At 34.7% G+C, this 24,694-nt stretch overlaps 2 protein-coding genes and 1 long non-coding RNA gene across 3 annotated transcripts; 1 reads left to right on the plus strand and 2 right to left on the minus strand.

Moving 5' to 3' along the window:
• Positions 1-1,075: 1,075 nt before the first annotated feature.
• Positions 1,076-7,607, plus strand: LOC110007201 (uncharacterized). Its single transcript, XR_002280870.2, has 3 exons — positions 1,076-3,878; positions 6,377-6,640; positions 6,816-7,607. It is a non-coding gene; the product is annotated as an uncharacterized LOC110007201 (long non-coding RNA).
• Positions 7,608-14,635: 7,028 nt separating this feature from the next.
• On the minus strand, positions 14,636-21,845 carry LOC18433401 (Rhodanese/Cell cycle control phosphatase superfamily protein). Its single transcript, XM_088873815.1, has 3 exons — positions 21,396-21,845; positions 20,576-20,614; positions 14,636-14,893 (listed from the first exon to the last, which is right to left on the minus strand). Exons 1-3 carry the CDS (start codon positions 21,830-21,832, stop codon positions 14,698-14,700), a joined length of 672 nt encoding a protein of 223 aa, XP_088729941.1. The 5' UTR covers positions 21,833-21,845; the 3' UTR covers positions 14,636-14,697.
• On the minus strand, positions 15,713-19,969 carry LOC148781075 (uncharacterized). The gene is made up of 4 exons (XM_088873814.1): positions 17,041-19,969; positions 16,821-16,948; positions 16,659-16,734; positions 15,713-16,569 (listed from the first exon to the last, which is right to left on the minus strand). The coding sequence occupies exons 1-4, from the start codon at positions 17,615-17,617 to the stop codon at positions 15,803-15,805; spliced, it is 1,548 nt and encodes a 515-aa protein (XP_088729940.1). The 5' UTR covers positions 17,618-19,969; the 3' UTR covers positions 15,713-15,802.
• Positions 21,846-24,694: the final 2,849 nt, after the last annotated feature.

The following is a 24,694-nucleotide window of genomic DNA, read 5'->3' on the forward strand; positions in this document are numbered from 1 at the left end:
CATCTTGAAAATTGATGGTAAAAAAATGCATTACAAGATGGACTATTTCTAATACTTTAAATCTGTTTTTTCTTATATTCATACATCTTGCATTTGAGATGATCAATTTGAGGATTTTTGGACTTCAAAACAACATTTTTTAGTGAATTTTTGAGGTGCTCCCTAAATTGATTGTTTAGATCCTCCCCTTTATATAAACTTTATCCAACAATCAAAGTAAGATGCACCCTCAAATAGTGTCAAAAGATGTTCAATACTAGAAATCTTTTTGATGGCCTGAAAATTTATTTTCATCTCTAATTATAAAATTTAAAACTTCAAAAGTAACATAGATCAAGCAATCTATGAACACTTGAAAATCTTGAAAATTGACTGTCCCAAAATACATTACACGATGCACTATTTCTAAGACTTAAGATCTATTTTTTTTTAATGTTCATACATCTTGAGGTCGAGATGATCAATTTGAGGATTTTTGGGCTTCAAAACAATATCTTTTAGTGAATTTTTCAGGTATTTAGGTGTGCCTTAAATTGATTGTTTAGAGCCCTGCTCTAAAAAAAAAAAGGAAAAAAAAGAAGGAAGTCATTGGGGATTTGGGCCCCTACCCTTTTGGTGTGAGAATGAAGGCCCCAGCTCTAGGTTGATTGTTTAGAGCCTAGCCTTTATATATAATTTTTTCAAAACAAAAAGTTTATATAAGAATGCAACCTTAAAATATAGAATTAGAGATGCACCTCAAAAATCCATCAGAAAAGGTTGTTTTAATGTTGAAAAGCCCTCTAATTGATCATCTCGACATCGAGATGTATGAATATGAAAAAAAATAGATTTTGAGTCACCATAAATAGTACATATTGCAACACATTATCTAAACCATTTATTTTTAAGATTTTTATATATTTGTAGATCTAATTAATTTTAACTATTTTTGAAGTTTAAAATTTTATAGCTAGATATAATAGATTTTCAAATAATTTTAATAAATTTTAACACTCAAATTACATGTTATGCTAAATTTTGGAGCAGGGCCTTGATTGGATTGTTTAAAGTTGCACCCAAACAAAAATAGTTCAAAGATAAGATTTAAGATTGCAGAGTGGCCCGGTGAAGAAGCAAACTCACGCGCCACGCGTACACGGCACTTAGGAACTTCGGCTCGACATACGCGCGCAGTGGCAAGCTCGAGCTTGCCCACCACCCACCCGCAAGCTTGGGCGCTCAAGACAAAGGGGGAGAGAAAAAATAAAGAAAAACAGTTTTTATAAGCGAGGCAATTGAACAAGGAAAAACTTCCAAGGGGATCGAATGTGAACTTTTGGGTGCTGAAGCGGCTCAGTTCGAAGCCCAGACGAACTTCGAAGGAGTTATGTTGAGGGATTGATAATGGCGAACTTCCTTGCTTCAGACGAATGTGATATGGACATGGCCACGAGGAGAGGGGGAGTGGTAGAATGGGGAGAGAGAGAGGGTGAAATAAAATAAGAGCTGGGTTGGAAGGGTCATGGATTGCTAGAGCTTAAAGAGAAATAGAAGGGGGATTGAGAGAGAGAGCAAGAGCGCAGGGAGTAGAGACGAAATAAAGATTAGGTAGATGAGAGTGGGAGGCAGCCTGAGATCGATTGTATATTGGTGGTTTTTATTGTTTCTTTTTTAATGTTGTTCTTCTATGGCATTTTCCTTTTCAGTCTTCAGTCACAGCTTTGAGGGGCTCAATTTTAGTGCGAGAAGCGAGAAAGAGCTTTGCAAAGTTCATATCAATCTGAAACTTGGGGTTACTGTGTTCTTTAGAGAGAGAACATATGACTTCCGATGAACCCATTTGTGAGAATTTATTGTTTTTCAGAAGACAAGAAGTAAAACCCATAAAGGAAAATGTGGATTTTGCAGAGAGGATATCTTTAATTATTCGGAAATGTGGGTGGAATTCAGTTTGTTCCGATGTATCAAGGTTTGATATGAGCCCTTGGAGTGTTTCTCGTCTTCTAAATGATGTGTTTGAAGGGAGTCGGGATGCTCGATTGTCTCTCTACATGTTTAGATGGTTAGAGAGAAAAAAATAACTGGGTCTGTATGTACATTGATAAACATTCTGGTCTCTGCAAAATTTAACCATATAGCAACTGAATTTTTAATTTATCTTGTTGGGTCAAGTGGGGGAGGACCTTGTGAAATTTTTGATGCCTACTCGAAGGGATAGAAAAACTTCTACAACTGTGCTTAGCATGGCAGTTCATTGTTATTTGCAGGAAAACATGGTAGATGATACTTTCCAAATGAAGCTTCTAGGCTTATATCCCACAACTCGAGTGTACAATACTCTTATCAGTAAGCTCTTGAATTTGAAACAGTTTGAATTAGCTTGGGAAGTGTTTATGGACCTACAAAGCCAGGGGATTGAGCCGAAGATCATTCTTTTTAGTCTATTTATCTATGAATTTTGTGGCAGAGGTGATCTGGTAAGTGCTCAGAACTTACTTTTGACCATGGAGATTAATGGGTGTAAGCCTGATGTTGTAGCCTACACAATGATAATTAATGCTCTATTAAAAAATGGTAGCATAAAAGAAGTTCATTCTCTCTTATATAAAATGAGTTTTAGGGGGAGTTTCTCCTGATTTCCTTTCATTATCTGCAGTTATAGATGGATATTGCAATGTGGGTAAGTTGTAGGAAGCCATGAATCTCTTAAAAAGTTATGGTTACACCCCTGACATATTTGTATATAACAGTTTTGTCTCTAGGGTATGCAAAGATGGTGATCTGGTACAGGCTATAGAGTTCTTTAGAGAAATGTGTGATTTTGGTTTGCTTCCTGATTGTGTTAGCTACACTTCCATTATTAGAGGTTATTGTAGAATAAGAAATACCGTCCAAGCTCTTAGATATTTTTGTGAAATGTTAAAGAAAAGACTGAAACCATTTATTGTTACTTATACTGCTCTGATTGATGGCAATTGCCACGCTGAGGAGATTACAGATGCAGAATACATATTTTTAAGGATGAGAGAGGATGGTTTTCTCCCAGATATTGTCACATATAATGCATTAATTGATGGGCGCAGCAAAGAGGGGGATTTTCAGAAGGCGTTTGAATTGCTCGACTTCATGCATTCTGCAAATATAGAACCGGATACTACAACCTATAACATGCTGATAAATGGGCTTATCAAAAGAGGTTATAAGAAAGAATCAAGAGAACTAAAGGGGTTTCTCTCCTGACGAGTTCACATATACTACTATCATAGATGGGTCTTCTAAAGAGGGAAATTCAATGAAGCCTTTCTTATATGGTGTCACATGAGTGAAAAGGGATTCAAGCCAGGTGTTATTACTTGTAGGGCGCTCCTTAATAGGCTTGCAAAGCAGGCCATATGGTGGAAGCAAGTGCTTTATTTGGTAAAATGATCGATGCTTGTTTGACTCCCGATAGGATAATATATCATACACTTATACATGGATTCTGTAAGGACGGAAACATGGATGAAGTTTGTAGCTTGTTAAATTTGATGGAAGAGAAGTTTATAATGCCAGATGATGTTACTTTTAGAGTGTTCTCCTATGGTTTAGAGAAAATCAGGGTTGAGGATGCTTTAGAAAAAGCAAGTATGAGGACTCAACATATATATTGGAAAAATTGAATATACCTGACAAATTCGATAACACGCGTTGTTCTGAATGAAAAGATTAAAACTTGATTGAGCTGCCTCAAATTGTCTTCCCAGTGAAACTTCACCTAGGTGGAATGTGCTTCATGATTAGTGGAAAACCCCACAAGGTTAAAACTCGGCTTCTCTTATATGGAAGGCTCTTTGAAAAACGATCTTTGGTAACCTGTGGTTCTGCACATACTGTGATGTGCATGTGCAACATTTCAGGTATGGTTTTTCTATTACACTACTTATTTAATTGAATTCCAGTGTTTGTTCATTAAAGAATTGTGATCATTAGTGCTTCAGTCATACAAAACTCCGAAGCCATGAAGTAATATATTAATTTTTTTCTCCTCCTCAATCAGTGTATTTACACAAATTTATTTTTTATGGACATGGAATGTAAAATAAGGAATGATTTAGGGCTGATATTGAATTGTCTATTGCAAGCCATGGCCTGATTGTGCTATGCTTCTTTGCAAAAGTATTTCCAAACAGCATGCCAGTATAATTATGGTTCAGTATAAAATGAAAGATAATTTATGGTTTTTTTTTTTTGGTTAATTAAGATAATTTATGGTTTGTATTGCTATAATGCCTTATAATTCTATATTTCATGTACAAGCAAGTAAGCGATGTATCTATAGTAAGGTATTCCCATGTTTTATGCATGCATTCACTTTTCATCTATGCGGACACATGATATGTTTTCATTGTCGTCTGTTCATATGCTTTTTCAAAACGTATTTTAGGTCCACATGCTGGATATGGAATGCTTTTCTTACCTGAATGGTGCTTTGAAGAGCACTGTCGCCCATTGTTATCTTTGCAACAAACAAGGGAATATGTGATGTGCGGTATACTGAGTGATTTTTACTTGGTCGTCATTCTTAAGGATTTCAATTGGACTGGCTGGTCCTCTAATGCGGCTCACTAATGAAGAATTCTACTAACTTATGCTGCTCACTAATTTGTTAATTCTACTAACTTATGCCTGCATTATGTCTATGGAAAGCAAAACCACAATTCAAAGGAAAGTGGTTTTTACGATAGTCCATTGGGGCATCACCTTCCCTTGAAATGATGCACTGTGATGGAGAAAAAGCGCTACCCATCTTTGGGTTATTTCCTATTTTGGTGGATGCTGCTGTCTCTCCAAGGTGCATGATTTCAATGGGCCTTTTCATGTATTGTTTCATATTTAGTTGTAATATGCTTTTCCTCTGTGAATGGCTTTTCTTTGTAGTATTTTTATTGTTTTGGGATGTCTATGTCATTGCTTTGTGTGATGAATAATTTGCATGGGACTGATAATGAGAAGTCCACACAGAATTCATGTTGATTCATTAGACAGATTGGTGATCACATAACTGAAAAACATTATTCAATTTTTTTCCTGTCCATGATTGGGGAGTTCTATATGAACAGTTGTGAGAACAACATTGCTTTATGGGGCAGAATGTTTGAGTTCAAGTATATTCATTTTTCCCATATATCGGATTCAGTCCTATATGTTGGAAAAATAAATATACTTGAAGAGTTCAAAATACTCATGGCTCCAAATAGTTGGGATAAGGCTCGGATGATAATGATAATGATATTTTGAATCCTCATAGTTGCTTTCCCTAACCCATTTCAATCCCAAAACTCATTAAGTCATGAGTGAAACTAAAAAAGTAACATCATTTTGCATTATAAGCTTCTCTGCTATCATCTAAAACAAGTTACAAGCTTCATCCATGTATGTGGTATGTTATTCTATTTGAGTGAAATCAACATTAATTAGTTTACTAAATAAAGCACTTGCTTCCCTCATGGCATGCTTTGCAAAATCCACATAGGAGCTTGAACCCATTTTTACTCATGTGATACCATATGGGAAATAATGTTAAAAAAAAAGGGATTTGGGCACCTAGGCAGTTTGGGTGCCTGGCTGCCTAGGCGGGCGCCTAGGGACAGGGTACCCTCACCAAAATCAAAACCCTCCCCCACCTTAAGCATAAGACATTAACTATTACTTTACAATAAGACTTAAATGAATAACTGAATATATAAGAATGTTGACCTTTCTAAAAAAAAAAAAAATTATATATGTATATATATATATATGACATTTTAAGACTTCAGTTTCATTTTCACCTAATACTTAACCCATTAATATATCACCTAGTCAATTATTTGTCAAATAAACTAAAACAAAAAAAATAGAATGTCAAAATAAGACACATTGTATAAAAAAAGAATCAATTATTCATGAAAGAATACGATATATGCTCAATTTCATCGTCCAAGTGAGAAAAAAAATCAACAAATCACCAAAAAAATCAATATTTTAACTACAAACATGTAAATATATCGTAAAAGAAAAAAAAAGTAAAAGAGAAAATACATGATTCATAACATAATATGTTGTAGCAAAATAAAATTAAAACCCTCTTTCAAATATGATAATAGATATTTTAGTGGCCAATTTTTCATCAATTTAGTCAACTTTTTATTGTAGTCTATATATAATTATATACTTAATCCATGATAATTCTATGATTTCTTTTGTGTGACGTAAATTTAATGGTCAACATAAGTTCATACAGGAAAAGAACATCTCAATATTCATAAATTGATGAAAACAATGAAAGTTAATAATATAGTACCCCATTTTTTATTGGATTCCTAAAAACAACATTTATAATGAATTTTAATAATTTTTTTTGAATTTTTTTAAGGTTTAATCCGAGTGATTTGGCCCAATTCCTGATCCGGATTGCTGATTTACCGATCCAAATCGATTTTTGGGATGTTCGATCCGGATCACCGATCTATTTTTTAAACCACCTGTGTAAACGCATCAAATAGGACGCCTCTTGCTTGAAGCTTCCATGGCAGCCATGACGAAGCCCAAACTCAAGACTAAATTTATGCGTTATTTATGTTGTTCATCACTCGAAAAAGATTCAACCATGGCGCCTACCAAGCCAGACGATTTAATCGTAAGTTTAACGGATCATACTTTTCCTTTCTTTTCCTTTTTTCTTTGAATCTTTTTTTATTAACTTTTCTCTGCAGAGAAAGAAAAAGGCACTGTATATCCTTGCTTTGTTTTTAACAACTTTTCTCTGCAGAGAAAGAAAAAGGCACTATGTATCCTTGCGTTGTTTTTAACAGGTGCAAGAAAAGATGGATCCAAACCCCCTCCATATCGAAAAAGCGCCAAATTCATGTTTTTCTTCTGGTTCTATCTCTAATTCTTGGCGGAGAAGTTATGAGGGTGAATGGTCTTGGGATAGGAATCCGGAATTTGATAGGATTCCCGAACTTGAGAGGGAAAAACAACAAAAAGGTTTCGTTGATTCGTTGGAGGCTTATTCTGAACAGGAAAGTTACCTGACTCGTGATAGGACTCAGAATTTTTTTTGTTGATTCTTCGGAAGCCTATTCTAACCAGGAAAGTTGATAGGACTCCGAAATCTGATAAGAGTCCGGAATTTGATAGGAAAAAACAAGGTCTAGTCTGGAGATTTTTGGGTGAGCAATTTCATGGCTGGAATTTGCCGGTATCATCTGGAAATTTAGTGGTAAAAAGGGCCTTCATCTCTTTAGTCTTGTTCTGCGTTTCCCCTCTTTTTCTACCAAGGAGCTGAAAATGTACCGGAGCTTTTTCTATCAAGGCTCTGAAAATCGACCACAGCTGAGCTGAGGAGTTCGAGGGGACTGATCTTTGTAGGTTCTGCATGGCGACATTGATGAGCTAAAAGTTTAACGTGATATTTGTGTTAATTTTCTCTACTATTTTGTTGGGGTGGACTATAATTCGCATCAACATTCTTCATTCTTTACACTTTTGAAGTTTGTACTGTTCTATTCTGGGTTGTTTAAGTTTATACTTTTCTGGGGTCCTATCATTTTTTTAATATGATCATGAAATTCAATGTTATTTGTGAGAGGTTTGGTCTTGAATTTCTTTCTTTTTGAGGCGGACAATGGACTGTTCTTTGTTCTTTCTTATTTTAATAGGAGCATAGAACTCAATGTTATTTGTGAGAAATTTGGTCTTGAATTTCTTTCGGCGGATAATGAATAATTGAAATAATGTTTCACTTTTTCCGAACTGGGTTGCGTTTTTTTTTTATCATTAGAATGAAAAGCTCGGATATTTTAAAATTTGGATCAAACAACATCACTTTTGAAGGTGCATAAATCATTATTTTTTACGTAAAGGAAAAAGTTTATATAGAGCCGAGGCTCTAAACAATCAAATTAGAACCTACCTGAAAAACTTCATGAGAATAGGTTGTTTTGATGCCCTAATATCCTCAAATTGATCATCTCGACATCCAGATGCATGGACATGAGAAAAAAATAGATTCCAAGTTTTGAAAATAGTTCATCTTGTAACGCGTTTTTGGGCCGTCACTTTTCAAGATTTTCAATTTTTAATAGATCTGCTCGATCTACATTGTTTTTTAAGCTTTAAATTTTATAATTAACGATAAAAATATATTTTAAGGCTATCACAAAGATTTTCAGTATTGAAACTACATTTTTTAACACCATTTGAAGCTTTAAATTTTATAATTAAAAATAAAAATATATTTTAAGGCTATCACAAAGATTTTCAATATTAAAACTACATTTCTCAACACTATTTGAAGGTGTGTTATACTTTGATTGTTTAGAGCCTCAGCTCTATAAAAACTGCACCTTTTGGGCAGCTGATTTTTTTTTGGGTGAGTTAATGTGGTGAGGCGCCATACCCTTTTGTAGGAATTGAGCCGCAGCTGTCAATCTAACCATATGCTACTACTTTAACCGAGTCAATATGTAATGCATTCATTTATTTGCTGCGCTAAGGTGATCACATCCAACAATATTGGTTGGATGTATATAGACATTCTAAACCTTTTGAATGCTTTAATGAAATGGTAAGTCTTGTTTATTGGGGAGAGTAAGGGGACAATAATATTTGCAGCATCTTGTGTTATTTGATTGTGGGCTTTGAATTACTTTGAGCATGGGATTTACTTAGAGAGAGAGAGAGAGTTCCGGCGGCATTGGATATTAGGGACAAAAGTTTAGATACTTTATTGGAAAAATTATTTGGTTGAAAGTCTATTGCAGGGTTTCGATATATGACAAGTTGGAGGTTTGGACACCATATTTCCCTTAAAACATCTCTCATTCAATTTTAGAACACTACAATTCAATTCTAGATCACTACATAACCTAAAATTTGAGTAATTCTTTGGCTGTAGAAGGTGATTCCTTAAATGGTATCCATTAATGTAATTTGAACCTATGTGGGACCTTAGATACATTTGGATGCAAGTTATGGATCTGGCGATGGAATTGTACTTACTTTTAATCATGTGTGTTAGGTTTGGTGATAGTCAAAATTGGTTTGGTGATAGTCAAAATCACTATACCTATGTTTTATTAAAATATTAAAGGTATTAAGGGAAAAAGAGAAGGGATTTCTTGAGGAGCAAAAAAAAAGCTCGAGGTGGTCTCTATAAAAGATAAACAAGTAGGACATAATATCATCCTTTTGAGAGTCACCCTTTTGGGGGTTATGTGAATGGATCTCCAAATATGGAGATTGGTCTCCAAGAGAGAGACATAGCCTCCTAGTGAGAAGCGTTATTCTCATGAGTTTTTTATTTGTAAGGATTCTACTTCTAAATAAAGAAAAGCTCTCAGTTCCTCTTGAGGTTATCTTTCTAGCAGCAGTATTACGATGAAAAAGACACTGGTGTTTGGTTGGGAGAGTGAGTTTAGAAGAAAAGATCGGTAATGGTCTTTTATCGATTTCTAAAAAGATGTATATCTCTTGTAACCGAAAACTGTAATTTTCATTGTGATAATAGATTTCTACTTATCGAGGCCGTGGATGTAACCCTATGGGGCAAACAATGTAAATCATGTGTTGTGGTGATGTGTTTTTTTATGTTTGCTTTATTTCTCACATTCAATTTATAATTATATTCAACTACTTTATATTTAGCCAATCATATACACAATCTTGGGTAGGATCCCAGTATTGGATTCTTGGATCCATGAGCTAGCGTTTCTTGAGAACCCTACAATGTGTATAAGGAGGCAAATTCCATGGCTGATGATTTGGCCAAGAAGGGAGCTCTGTCAAATTCTTTAGTAGTTTCATATATTTTGTTTTAATCTTTATATGTTTGTAATGGGACCACTCAATTAATAAAATTAAGTACTCTTGTAAAAAATAAAGACAGTTCAAAATTAACCTATATTTGGATTTCCCATCATCCTAAAAAATAATGAATAAATTAGTATAACTAAGAAGTAAACGTGACTTAGATATTAAATTTTTTGTATTTCGATGGTGGGATTTGGAAAAAGATGCAGTTTCTATAAAGACTAGGCTTTATGAAAACAGAGTAAAGCCTTAACTTGAATCCTCATTTGGAGAGTATTTTAGGCATTGGAAATCTCCATGATGGCTCTAAAACTAATTTTCAACACCAACTATGAAATTCGAAGCTTAAAAAAAAATGGTACAAATCTTGCAGATCCATGAACACTTGTGTTTAAGCAGGTCATCAAAATTTTGAAAAATACAATGATATCTTGTTTATAAGGCAATGTGGGAAGTGAGAAAAAACTAAAGCTTGTGAAATGGGAACGGGTAGGTGCCTCTTTGAAGGATGGTGGATTGGGGATTAAGAAGCTAAGATTGATGAACACTAACATATTGACAAAGTAGTGATGAACACTAGCCTATTTTGACAAAGTAGTGGTGGCATTTCCGTCCTCATCAAGGAGGATTGTGAGGTGAAATGTTAAAAGAGAACTACGGAGTGGATGTCTTGACTGGCCTAATTAAAATCCCTAGATCTAAGTTAGTTTTTCAAGCATTTGGAATGGAATACATGGTTGTTGACCTGTTTAGCTTCGACATTATAATAAGGTGGTCGGTAAGGTCGATCAAACATTATTCTGTTTTGATTCTACTAATTCTTCTTGGGGTTGATTCTACTAATTCTTCTTGGAATATTATTTATAGACACAGGAGGGTTGCAAACTCTTTCATTTATGAGTTTTAGTTGCTCATTGATTTGTTGTATAATTTATACTATGCACCTACTAAAGATGACTGTTTGGTGCGGGAACTTACACCTTCGGGGTATTTTTCAGTCGGATCAATCTATAGATTGTTGCAGAATTTTAGATAAAAAAAACTAGGCAAAATTTGGAAAGTGTAGGTGCCATTGAAGATCCAATCCAATTATTTTTGTGGTTGGCGTGTCAAAAGAAGTTGCCTGTTGTGGGCAATCTCCATAATAGGGGAATCATAATAGTTGATGTTTGTGGACTTTGCTTGAGAGACAATTAAAGCGTGGACCACCTTCTTCTACATTGCCCTTTTACTCAAAAGCTGTGGCACTGGTGCTGGTGCTGGTGCTGGAGATTGGAACATACTATGGAGATCATTATGGTTTAGCACCTTATGAAAAGTTTGGAGAGAGAAAATAGGAGAACATTTAAAGGGGTACAATTTGAGACTGATAGTTTTAAATCGAACATTTTAGCATCGGCAACTGAATGGTTTTCAATTCATAAGGAAAGTAAGTTTGTTCTCAAATCTCAGATTTTTTAGAACCCAACTGAAGTTGTTAAGCCAAATATTGATATACGAGCAAGAAACGTAAATTGGTCTCCTCCATTTGAAAATTGTGTAAAACTGAATTTTGATGGGAGTTCGTATGACAAGAGCTCTATTGGAGAGTTCAAAACTAATAAAATACTTTAAGGGCCATAAGGTGATGCAAGCAATGTCATTGCTTGGGCAAACGGAAAATCGAAATCAACATGGAGATTAAGCAGCATTTTTGATGAAGTTCTTTTTATTTTAATTAGTGGCTCCTTTGAGCTATTTAATTATTTTAGGGAGACTAATGTTGAAGTTGAAGTATTAATAAAGGGTGGTGTACACCAATCATCGTTGGTGCTTACACCCTTTCTTTGAATGAAATTTATAGTAATCGTTTAAAAAATAATTGAAAAAAAAACTGCAATTTTGACTTCCTAAACACCTAAAAAGCTATATCATATCAGAAATTACTTAAAAAAATTTTAGAGAGAGAAACTATCTCAAAATTATTAGATAGGGAAACTATCTCAAATTTTAAGTTTTCGAGTGAGAGTATCTTAAAATTTTAGAGAGAGAAATTATATTAAATTTTAGAGAGAGAAGTACTTGGAAATTTTAGAGAGAGAAGCTATCTCAATTTTTAGATATATATTTTCAAATTTTAAATTTTGAAGAGAAAGTACATTAAAATTTGTTTAAAAAAAACCATATCAAATTTTAGAGAGAAACTATTGTAAAGCTTTTAGAGAAAAACTATCCCAAAGTTTGAGTTTTAGATAGACAAAGTATATTAAATCTTGTGCACTTTTTGTTTTGTTATTTTACCAGGGCATTCTCTATTTAGTCCCACATCGGCTAGGCAAGCGAGGGTCAATGATGAATAAAGTGATGGGTCTGTGGTTAACGTTGGTGTTTTAAATACGTGGTGTGGGACCATAGAGCTTGTATCATATAACGAACCTGGGTCTCTAGGGACAAAAACGGCGTTCGTCCACAACGATTCTCAATTTGGGTAGGCCAAATGTGTTTTTTGGAAATGTATTTTTTCTTATGAATTGGACCACAAAAATATAAATTTTTTTTTTTTACTTTTTTTTCTACAGAAGATTTATGCTTCCTTTACCATCCAGCCATCTAATTTTGTTCAAGAGAATCACTCACCATTTATTAGATCCGGTCTCAAAGTATTTTATTTTTAGTTTTTTTTTATACAAATGGCATGAATATAAATTTTGGCACGTGTCATCTTCTCATTGGGGAACACCTATAAAAAATATTAAAAATAATTTTTCGATAAAATGTAATGACCAAAATACCCCTTAAAACTTTCAGGGGTATTTTGATTATTTTATTTTATTGAAAATATTTTTTTATATTTTTCGCTGGTGTGAGTTTAATAGAGGATTAGAAGTATAGAATTTGGTGTTAAAATAGTTTGTAGAAAAAAAAATAAAAATAAAATAATGTAGAGACGTGACATTGTGATTGGGGCAATCTTAACCCTCCATTCAGAATGGACGGTTGGATAAAGGGAAGTATATAAGTTTTATGTTGTAGGGGAAGCATAGAAAGCTTGCCCCAAAAATATTATTTTAAGATAATACCGCTTGGATCGGTGTTAAAGTTTATAAAGTTTCTATAAGGCTTAGGCTTTATAAAAACAAAATAAAGCTTCACCTCATATCTTCATCCGAAGAGCACTTTCGGCAACAGAAATCGTCATGATAGCTCTAAATCAATTTCTGACAATAAAATTTGAAACTAAAAATTTCTATAAGCCATAGGCTTTATAAAAACAAAATAACGCCTCACCTCATATCCTCGTCTTAAAAGCACTTTTAGCAATAAAATTTGAAACTAAAAAAACGGAAATTTTCATGAAAGCTTTAAAGTCAATTTCTAACACCGACAATAAATTTTGAAACTACAAAAATATACAGATCCACAGGCTGGTTTTTGAGCTTGAAATCCTAATTTTTCTTCACAACCATAATATTCACACTGAAATGATGGAGGTAAAGGTTTTCCAACACTTGAAATGCAATTTTCGATGAGTTCCGAGGTGAGGCTTTACTTATTTTAATAGCGCTGCACCCCATCAAACCATTTTCTTTATAAAAAACAAATGGTATCCCACATGTTTAGTTTCATATTCCCTTTTATTATGGGGTGAAACGTTTGTCCCCAAAATACGAGAAATTTTTGTAGCCCAATTGCTTGTTAAGATCTGATAATTCCAACCCAATTTTTTCTCCTACAAGATCGGTTCAAAACTCTCAATTTCAATATTAAAACCATATATATCTTAGGCATGTGCGTCATGATTTATAAATACCTCTTAACCTGGGAAATTGGGATTGAATAAAGTTTAAATAGAACATGGTCGGAAAATAAAATTATCTTATCGCAAGAGATAAGAACAACAAGAATATCTCATCGCAAGAGATAAGAAAATCTCCCCCTCTTTTGTTACTCCCCCAAAACCTATAAAACACTTACGGAGAAGGTTTCACTCTCTTCTATTCGACCATTTTTTTTTTCATTGTTGACAGTTAGTGCCGTAAATGAGAGAGAGACTTTTGTGAAAAATAAGCCGTGTTTGGCCTAACCAAGTCTGGGTTAGGTCTGGGTCCGCTTGATCCGACCGGGTCTGGGTTCGAGTCCAGCTTGGATCCTATCGGATCGAGTTGGATCTGTGTCGAGGCCCACCCGACTGAACATATTAGTATAAATTACATATAAATAATGTTACATATAAATAATATTAACTATGTAGTATGAAATACGTAAAATAATTCTTATATATTTTCTTTTTATAGATTCATACCTGATCCAACCCAATCCAATGAGTCAAGTTTGGGTCCAATTGACTTTGAGCCAACACGGACCCGAACTAGGTCCGAATTGTGAACCCTTGTTATCCAGATTGATACTCCTTGGTATTTCAAGATGCGCCTTGATCCTTGTTGTATGAAAATTTTAAATTCCAATTATCACACCATTTAGGATCACGCAAATTGTTAGAGAGATTAATGTTTGAAAAATATTTAGGCCCAAACGTTTTTTAATATAACTCTTTTTATTTATTTACCCACTTATAAAAAAGTACTTTTAAAGGAAAGATATTTAAGTAAGTGAGATAGTTGTCATGTGTCCTCAAGAGATACACATGGCCGCTCTTATGATATGTGTTATCTTGTTGGGTGAGTATATCCCTCGGTAATATCACATTAGTTTTTCTTTCATACTTTACTTCGTGGATTACAACCACAATGACTCTACATATTTAAGGCTTTAAGCATTGTATTAAAAACCTAGGGATCCGATATAATTGGTGCCAACACAAACAAATGAATAGCCTTGGTGGAAAGAAATGCCTAGATTGTGCACATAGATATTAGTTGAATACAAGAGATGTTAATCCCATTATTTTCCGATTGATTGAAAAAGCAACAGCAATTGAAGGAAATAGTAAGACGCACCACCTATAGTAGCATACTGCAGTTTTGTTGCCCCCACAACTACCGGGAAATCTGTGTCCATGGTCCGGTTGAAACCTCCGGCAAGCCAACCCAAGTTCTGGTAGCCGTTCTCGTGCAATCTTTTCACAGCCATCAAAGATCTGAGCCGTTGGTTTCATCTAGTCAGTGATACATCTTTCAAACTTAATTTCATGGCAAAAATAGCAAAAGAATTGGACAAAGAATGGGAAAACTCACTTAGAGCTATCATATAAAATCTATGAGAAGGTTGGTTTTCATCGTCCATGAACCATGATCAACGGTCAATTAAGGTTTACTTGGATGCTTTACTTGGAAACTCAAATGGAAATCGCCACAAACATGTGACACCAAGTATACTATATATAACAAACTACTTGCAAATTAAAAAGCCAAAAAAGATGAGTTACACTCTTAGTTAAAGTTCAAATGAAATATTTATGTTTCCCAAATCTAAATGATGGAAAAGACGTGAATGAAATAGTATGCTCCTATGTTATATGTATCTATATTTGATATGGATATGAGTGTTATAAATACACAATTTGTGACATGACAAAAAAAAAAGTTCAAGCCATTCCACACTAATAATAGTCCTACGTAGGAAGACCGTAATCCTAGTGATTGCAAGCGAGATGCAGTCATAACTCATAAACAATGGTTTAAAAAACGGATCGGTGACCCGGATCGGGCTTTCAAAAAACCGATCCGGATCGACGAATCGGCGAATCGGCGATCCGGATTGGGAATCGGGTGAATCGGTCAGAATAAAGTTTCAAAAAAATCCGAAAAAATTATTAAAATTCATTATAAATATTGTTTTTTAGGAATTCAATAAGAAATGAGGGTACTCCATTAAGAATTTTCATGTTTTTGAATGAATATGCGAATATTGATATGTTCTTTCCCTGCATGAACCGCCATTCAATATTTAATTTACATCACACAAAAGGATAAACATAGAATTATCATGGAATAAGTATATCAACATACATGGACTACAATAAAGCATAAAATTAGTAACATACGATCTAAAAATAAAATGATAGACGACGTTGTTGTTCTTCTTGGTCACACTGGTGCCATTGATTGAATTCGTTTGACAATTCATTGATTCGATCTAAAAACGAATCATCGATATTAGCGGGCGTCTGACTATTCTCAAATCCCTGAGTGTTAGTGTTTTGTTGTGTTCCCAATCCAAAATCCCCGAAGCTTGTCCATCCTTCATGCTCACCTACACTGTCGTGCTCATCCCTACACTGTTGCTGTTGGGACTCGATATGTGAATAATATGACTGGGATAGGGTGGCCTCAGAATCATCATCTCTCTCATTTTCTCTTAGACCCCCTTCCCACTCTCCCTCATTAGGTGCAATATCACCGACATATTGTGGATACATTGGCTGGCTGCTTCCTCTTTCATGCTGCTCATCACTTTCTTCAATATCTTCATCACCGATAACCTCAATGAACGCTCTCTTGTGCAACACTGGCTCCTCCTCTTCTACTACCCATTGGTCTGCTGTGTCTGTGACAAATATTGTGTCTAAGTCTATCGGCCCATAGTCTTCAAGCTTCCTTCTTATTTGTCGCTCTCTGAAGTTTAAATTATAATGAACGTAGACTAGTTTATGAAGCTTCTCAGAAGCGAGTCGATTCCTCCTAGTAGTGTGCAACCATTGGAACGTACTCCAGTTGCGCTCACAGCCGGTAGCAGAACATGTCTGGGAGAGCACCTTGATTGCTATCCTCTTTAGGTGAGGTGCATCAGTACCATATATCTCCCACCATTCAGCTGAATTAAAATGTAAAAAGCATTGTAAGGGCAAGAACAATTCATAAGATTAAATATATGAATAAACAAAATATTAGCGAGGGGATAACCTGGATCCATCATAGTTCGAGAATTTCTGGCAAGTCTAGTTCCGAAGGATCCTATAGCATCCCTATACATAGCAAGCTAAAACAAATATATTACGTTTTAGTGCATTATTCCTCACAAATATAACAACTCAATGAAGTTCTTACCCAAACATTAAATAATACCTCTTGTATTGCTGCTACTTGGTTTCGATGGCTTCTCTCCAACCTTGCAATAATGTATCTGACCCCTTCCATAATCTTGTGGGGTTGTTCGGGTGTCAAATAGAAAAATTTTGGGTTGAAGTAGTAACCTAAAAAATATATAGGTAGAAAAATGTCATTTACAATTTCATAAAAAAATGATTTAAACTGAAACATTGTAATGATATAAATATATATTTACCAGCATAATGAATTGGACGTCCAAATTTGGTGTTCCACCTCTTTTCTATAATCTCGATCACTTTGCTAGCAAAATTACACTTCTCCCCAATAGCTGATTTCGCCCTCTCAATACCTTCATAAAGGATACCCATGGTAGCTTTCTTATCAGCATCTACCATTCTCAACACCGTGACCAAAGGGGCAGTGGCCTCTACAACACTGGAACATCGAGACCAGAACAGCCTATTTGAGATTATGTTATCCACTTTTATACCGATACTGGACTTCGAGAGGCGGTCATTTAACCACTCTTCACAAGTAAACAATCTCTTTAATGCACCTTCAGATTGTCGAATGGAGTCCACAGCTACGTAATCGGTCGCAAAGCGGGTTATGGCAGGCCTGATTATCTCTTTTTTCTTAGAGTGTTCTCTAAACAGAAATAATATTTTAGAGTGGTTGTATATAAATCTCGACACCAACCTTGCTTCATCTAGAGTCTCCTTCACAATTTTGATCTCAACAATTTCCTCTAACATAAGATCGATGCTGTGTGCAGCACACGGGGTCCATACTAGATGTTTCCTCTTATCCATCAACTTGCTGCTCGTAGAAACACATGCACGCGCATTGTCCGTAATAAACTGAACTACATGCTTATCTCCCACCTCCTCCACTATCTGATCATATAGTCGTACGTAGAAGTTTGCATCCTTTTTCGTCCTTGATACGTCTTAGCTAGACAAAAAAGCTGTACTTTTTGGGGAATAGGCCAAGAAGTTTAAAAACTCCTTTTTGCTAACTTTATTTAACCAACCATCACTCATGAGAGTAATTCCTGTCCTTGGCCAACTCTGTTTATATTATTCAATCTACTTTTTAACTTCCTCTACCTCTTCATCTAATATTGGCCCACTGAGCTCATATGTCGTCGGGGGTTTTACCCCGAGCCCGACTCTCTGGATTGCACTAATCATAGGTGGAAAATATGGGCTGTTGGCTGCATCAAAGGGAATCCCTTTATCGTAGAACCATTTACCAACATATCTCCCTAACATGTTTCTTGTACCTTTAACCATGCCTTTTAGGGTCATCTGTTGTGACTTAGGCTTTGAGAGAAATGGGTCTTTACGACCATGACCTGCAATACTGGCACTCCTAGGTAACTTAGAAACAATTTCTTCAACAACTGATTTTCCTTGATACATATCGTCACCAACCCCTCCATACATATTTGAGCTGGGCCCGCCATACATGCTCGAGCTGGACCCGCCATGCATATCTGAACTAGGCCCACCATGCATATCGGAGCTAGGCCCACTATGCATGTCTGAGCTAGACCCACCAGGCATTCTAAACCCACGTTCCCTCTGATATTGTTCATGTAAACTCAATCTTGTGGCCATGTCCAGCTCATTATTATATTGCTCTTCTAGGTCATAATTATATTGCTCTTCTGTATCATTCCTGCTTGATGGTGTATATAAACTAGCTATCTCCTCATTCATCTTATGTTTGGCAATTTTTTTACCTTTGCTAGCATTAAGAATTGCCACAATCTGTTTTTTTACATTACTAGGGACACTAGTGCATGCAGAAACTTCTCCTTTAACCCCTGCCAAGTGTTGCTTGAACCTATGTACCCCACTACTTATCACTCTTTGACAGTAATTACAAATAATTTTGTCTTTCTTGTTGGGATCAAGTCTGACCCCATGTTGCCATGCAGGGTCTTCTGTAGATCTTGACATGATTCAACTGTTTTAAGATGTAAAAAGTTTAAATTAACCTAACAGTTCAAAAAGAAAAATAATCACCATATGTAGTGATAATATGTTGCGGTAGTTCATGTAGTCATATTCGTTGTTATTTGTTAATGCAAAATACCTTTTTTGACAATAATATTTTCGTACATATCAATTACAAATATTTAGAATAATACAAAATGCAAGCTCCAAACATGGCTACAACTCAATTATCAAGAACATACATTTTTTGCATTAAAAAATTAATAATAAAAACAATTCTTCAAAGAGCCGGCTAACATCAGTCATTCCAACTAAAAAATCCATGAACAACAGATAAAAAAAATACAGTTTTTTATTAAAAATATAATAACATGCATTTTTTTGCATAAATAATCCATCAACATACAATTTATCACGATTTTCACATCTTTTCGAAAAATCATCATTTTTCAAAAAATTCGATCATGGATAAAAAGAAATAATAAAAAAAAAAGTACAGCAAATTTTCAAAAAATCCGATCATGGATTAAAAAAAAAAATTAACAAATTTTTAAAAAGTTCGATCATGGATTTTAAAAAAAAAATCACAAATTTTCTAAAAATTCGATCATGGATTACAAAAAAAAATTCGATCATGGATTAAAAAAAAAAATTACAAATTTTCAAAAAATTCAATCATGGATTACAAAAAATTCGATCATGGATTACAAAAAATTCGATCATGGATTACATAAAATTCGATCATGGATTACATAAAATTCGATCATGGATTACAAAAAAAAAAAAACATAAAAGAGCAAAAAATTCGATGGTGGATTACAAGAATAGAAAAAAACAATTCGATCATGGATTACAAAAAATTCAATCATGGGTTACAAAAAAAAAAAAAAACAAAAAATTCGATCATGGATTACAAGTAAAAAAAACAAACATTTCGATCATGGATTACAAAAAAGTCGATCATGGATTACAGAAAATTCTATCATGGATTACAAAAAATTCGATCATGGATTACATAAAATTCGATCATGGATTACAAAAAAAAAAAACAAAAAAAAACAAAAAATTCGATCGTGGATTACAAAAAAAGAAAAAAACAATTACATCATGGATAACAAAAAATTCAATCATGGATTACAAAAAACTCTATCATGGGTTACATAAAAAATAAAAAACAAAAAATTCGATCATGGATTACAAAAAAAAACAAACATTTCGATCATGGATTAGAAAACATTCGATCTTGGATTACAAAAAACTCTATCATGGGTTACAAAAATAAAAAATAAAAAATAAAATTCGATCATGGATTACAAGAAAAAAAAACAAACATTTCGATCATGGATTACAAAAAATTCGATCGTGGATTACAAAAAATTCTATCATGGGTTACAAAAAAAAAAAAAAAAAATTATGTTCTTCACAGAGTCGTTTTACATAAGCGATTTTAACTCAAAAATTCACCTCTAAGTGAATAAATTACATCCAATTGAGTATATTTTCTGATAAACAACAATATAAGGAATCAAAACCCTAAATTTTTAACACATTATTTCTAATATATTGTGAAAACAAAATCAAAAGGCGGAAAAAAAAAAAAAAAAACAGCGGAATTTGGTTCCGCAGACATCTCAGTGTTCATATCAAATATCTTGCTGTAATTGACCAGATTACGTAAAATTGAAAATTTTAAATCATACTAGACACAATAAAGATTAAAAACCCTAATTATTGAACTCATTATGTTCAAAATATGCCGTGAAATAAATCAAATGGCGGAAAAAAAAAAAAACCCAAAGTTCTTACCTGATTTTGTGAACCGAAGCCTTCAATCTCCAAAAAACTCTGTTTTTCTCAACGATTATCACAAATTAGTAACAAAAGGTTTTGATTCAAAGATTTAAGATCAAAATGCCTACAAATTTTGAAAGATTCATAAGCTATTTGGCATGAAACTTTCAGAAAAGGCGGAAACCCTAAACACCGAATTTTTCGTGATCCAAAAACAACAAATTTTTCCACCATTTAATCCTTGAAAAAGCTTAATAAAGCTGTTTACAGTCTACAAATTAGATCACATGCCAAAAAAAACAAGAAAAATGATAAAAAAATGACAAATTTCAAAGAATCCCGTGAAAAACACTGTGCAACCCGTGTTCTTCACGGACTCGCCGATTCCGCACAGTGAATTGGCGAGTCACTGTGCGGAATCGTCCGGTTCTCTCTAAAACCGGACGATTTCCGATTTTTTTACCAATCCGGTCCCTTTTCGCGAATTCCGAGTCTCGACGTTTTTTAAAACGCTGCTCATAAGGGTTATGGCTGAGATTCTCCCCAAAGTCATCTAACAAGTTATACTCTCTGTCCATCATCATTCAGACCACTGATTGGATGGTGTTGACCTAATTACCAAATACCCCCTTGCGGTCCTGAGGATTACAATTACTCTCACCTGAGGGAGGCAATAGGCCGGTAAGGGAGGCAATAGGCCGGCCCCGGCCACGGCTTTGCCCGGTCCTTGTCCTCATAGGACGTGCTAGGCTCGGCCCTAACCTTGTCTGGGCCAGGCCGAGCCAAAAACAAATAAATAAATAACAAAAAAACAGAAAAAAGAGAGAAACTTAACCTGAGCCCTTCTCCACAGGCCACAATCAACTTCTCCTCCTTGTCAGGAACCAGCTCTTCCACCTCCCGCAAGAACTTCTCATTGATGGTGGTGAGAAGCTGCCCAGTCCACAATCCAATATACCCAAAGTGCACCCACTTCTTCAACAATGTGATAGGACCACTGTCTTCCTCCTTCACAAATAAGGGAACATGCAGAGAACCACGGACAAAAGCCTTCTCTCTCTCCCACTCTGGCCTGATATCGAGCAACTGAAATCCTTCATTTTCTATGAGAGATGAGGCATCTTTAGCCGTTATTTGTTGTACAGAGCCGGATTCTATCAATTTCCGGCCACTTGAAAATGCAAAGGTGGTTGTGAGCTTAGGCGAATGTTTAGTCAGAGAAAGAATGGTGTAGTTGTTGGGGGTGAAAGGTTTTGGAAGGGGAATAGCCATTGTGACTGAGAGGTTCCAGTTCCCTTATCCACCACACTCTTTGCCTCGTAATATCTCTCTATGACCCATAAAATATCTTTGTTATCCTTTTAATATTTCTATGATAAAATGATTGGAAATGTATGAAAAATACCATCAATTTTGGTATCGGGTACAAAAATGGGTATGTCACGAGCATCAAATGTTCTGAGAAAATTACCGTGAATTTTTTTTGGGAATAATGAAACACCTTGTGTCGCCTGATCTCACATATGATGGTGGGGATTTATTGTGACCTAGTATTTTAAGACCCGGTGATTTCTGATCCCACTAGGCAATCTGGATGGGAATTGGGTGGGGACCGAACCGGTGTTGGGATGATGTGGATCCCAACGTGTTTCGTTCCAAACCCCATTATATAGGTTTTTTTTTTTTTTAATCCTATCTAATATTTTTTTTTGGTCTCTTCCAAATCCATACCCCATAAACACCTATTTTTTTGTTTTATAGTATTTTATTTTATTTTAATAGATCGCCTATTAGGGCCAATCCACAATGTCGATTTAGCGATCCGTCCCTCCGATTTGGGTTTTGAAACACTGTTGTGACCTCCTTTTACTATAAGTAGAGTGCCATGTTTAAAAATTGAACCGGCCTCGGAAACCAACCAAGGCCTGGGTCCGAGTAACCGGTAAACTAGCCGGTTCAACCGGCCTAACTAGGCAAGTCCCCGCCAATCCAAAAAAAAAATTAAAAAATAAAAAAGCCAAAAAATTCAAAAAAATATTAAAATTATATTTTCATCCTGATTAAACAAAGCACATCCAATATAAAGTTTCAAATTAGTGGGAAAAAATATATTTAAAAAAAAATCAATTTGTGCCTAGGGATATTTTCAAAAAAATTAAAAAGATGAGAAATTGTGAAAATAAGTATTCATGCCCAAAACAATTCCCAATCTTTGCCAAAATGATAAAAATTATTCAATAACACATTACAAACAAATCCCTTATTTTGGGGATTATATATATATATATATATATATATATATATATATATATATATATATATATATATATATATATATATATATATATATATATATATATATATATATATATATATATATATATATATATACATTCTTATTTTTTTAAAAAAAACTGGCCGGACCACCAAAAATGGCTAAAACCAGATCGGCGAGTGCCTAGTTTCAGTTTGATCGGCCGGTTCCAAGTTGAAACGACCGAGTTTGCATCCACTATAGAGGGTATTATAGTATGGGATTGTATACTATAAGTTCACTTGACTACAAGGAGGTCACAATTACTCCTAGTTAATGCTGATAATTTACTCAGTTTGGATCCAAAACCCAAATTTCGGACCCTATTCGAATCCAGGAATGGATCCATATTTGATTGGACGGGTTGGATCCGGATCTAAAATTTGGATTTAAATAGTATTTTAGATTGGATTTGGTTCTAGGTAGATCCGATCTAGATCCAACCGAGATATTAAAATAATATATACATATATAAAAAATCTCCCCCTCGTACTCCCCCAAAACCTATAAAACGGTATCCGGATTTCTTATTAGTTTCATTACAACTCTCTCCTTCTCTAAACTGGTTTCATTACAACTTTCTCTTTCTCTAAACTCTAATTTCATTACAAGTCTATTTCTCTAAACTCTAGCCTATAAAACGGTATCCGGATTTCTTATTAGTTTCATTACATCTCTCTCTTAAGTGTGTGATCCCATCAAAGTTAAACTGTAAACCGTGGACGCCCTTTGCTTGAATTTTCCCAAGGCAGCCATGGCTAAGACCTGCTTAAAGCTTCCCAAGTTGAAGTTTCCCAAGGCAGCGATGACGAACGCCAAACTCACGACTAAATCCATGCATTATGTTTGCTGTTCATCGATGGCGCCTACCGAACCAGAAGATTTAACCATAAGCTTAACAAATCGTTGTCTTTTTTCTTCTTTTTTTTCTTCAAATCTTTTTTTGATATAACTTTTCTTTGTCGAGAAAGAAAATGGCATTACATAGGCTTGCTTTGTTTTCAACAGGATCCTTACCCCCTCTGTTTTTTTGCCCACCCACAAAAGCCCATGCTGGAGGGATTTTCTTGCGACCAGCATCATCTGAAATTTGCCTTTTCTAAGCCCATGCTCGAGGGATTTTACCATGCTAAGAATCATCGGAAATTTGCCGTCGAAAGGAAATTTTTTTAGCAAAAAAAGTGCAGTTGAAGGAAAGTTTTTAGCAAAAAAATGCGAAAATCTTCTTCTTGTTGTGAGGATAAGGCCAGACGGTGACTCATAAAAGTGAGCCAACTTCATGGCAGGATTTTGCCAGGAAAAGTAAGACAGATAACCAAAAAAGCAAGCGCTTCTTCTGGTTCTTCTTCTAGCTATGGCTCTACTGCTTTTTCTACCGTGAAGCTGAGAATAAGGGTTCTTCTAGGGGCTGCATGGCCGGAATCCTCAACTAATTACCATTAACATTCTTTATTCTTTATATTTTTTAAGTTATACTTTTGTATTGTGCCATCATGGAGTGTTTTTTTGGTTTTTTTAAGGGAAAAGTTTATATAGAACTGAAGCTCTAAACAGCCAAATTTTAGCCTATTTCAAAAATTTCACTTGAAGAGCTTCTTTTGATGCCCAAATATCCTTCAATTGATCATCTAGACATCAAGATGCATAGACATGAAAGAAAATTGGATTTCAAGTTTTGAAAATAGTGTATTTTATAATGCATTTTTTGACTGTCAATTTTCAAGAATTTCAAGTTTTCATAGATATATCTATCTACACTATTTTCGAAGTTTTAAACCTTATAAATAAAAATGAAATTATATTTTACGGCTATTACAAAG

Source organism: Amborella trichopoda, chromosome 8 (assembly GCF_054954075.1).
Source record: "Amborella trichopoda isolate Santa Cruz 75 chromosome 8, AtrichopodaSantaCruz75HAP2 v2.0, whole genome shotgun sequence".
Lineage (NCBI taxonomy): Eukaryota > Viridiplantae > Streptophyta > Magnoliopsida > Amborellales > Amborellaceae > Amborella > Amborella trichopoda.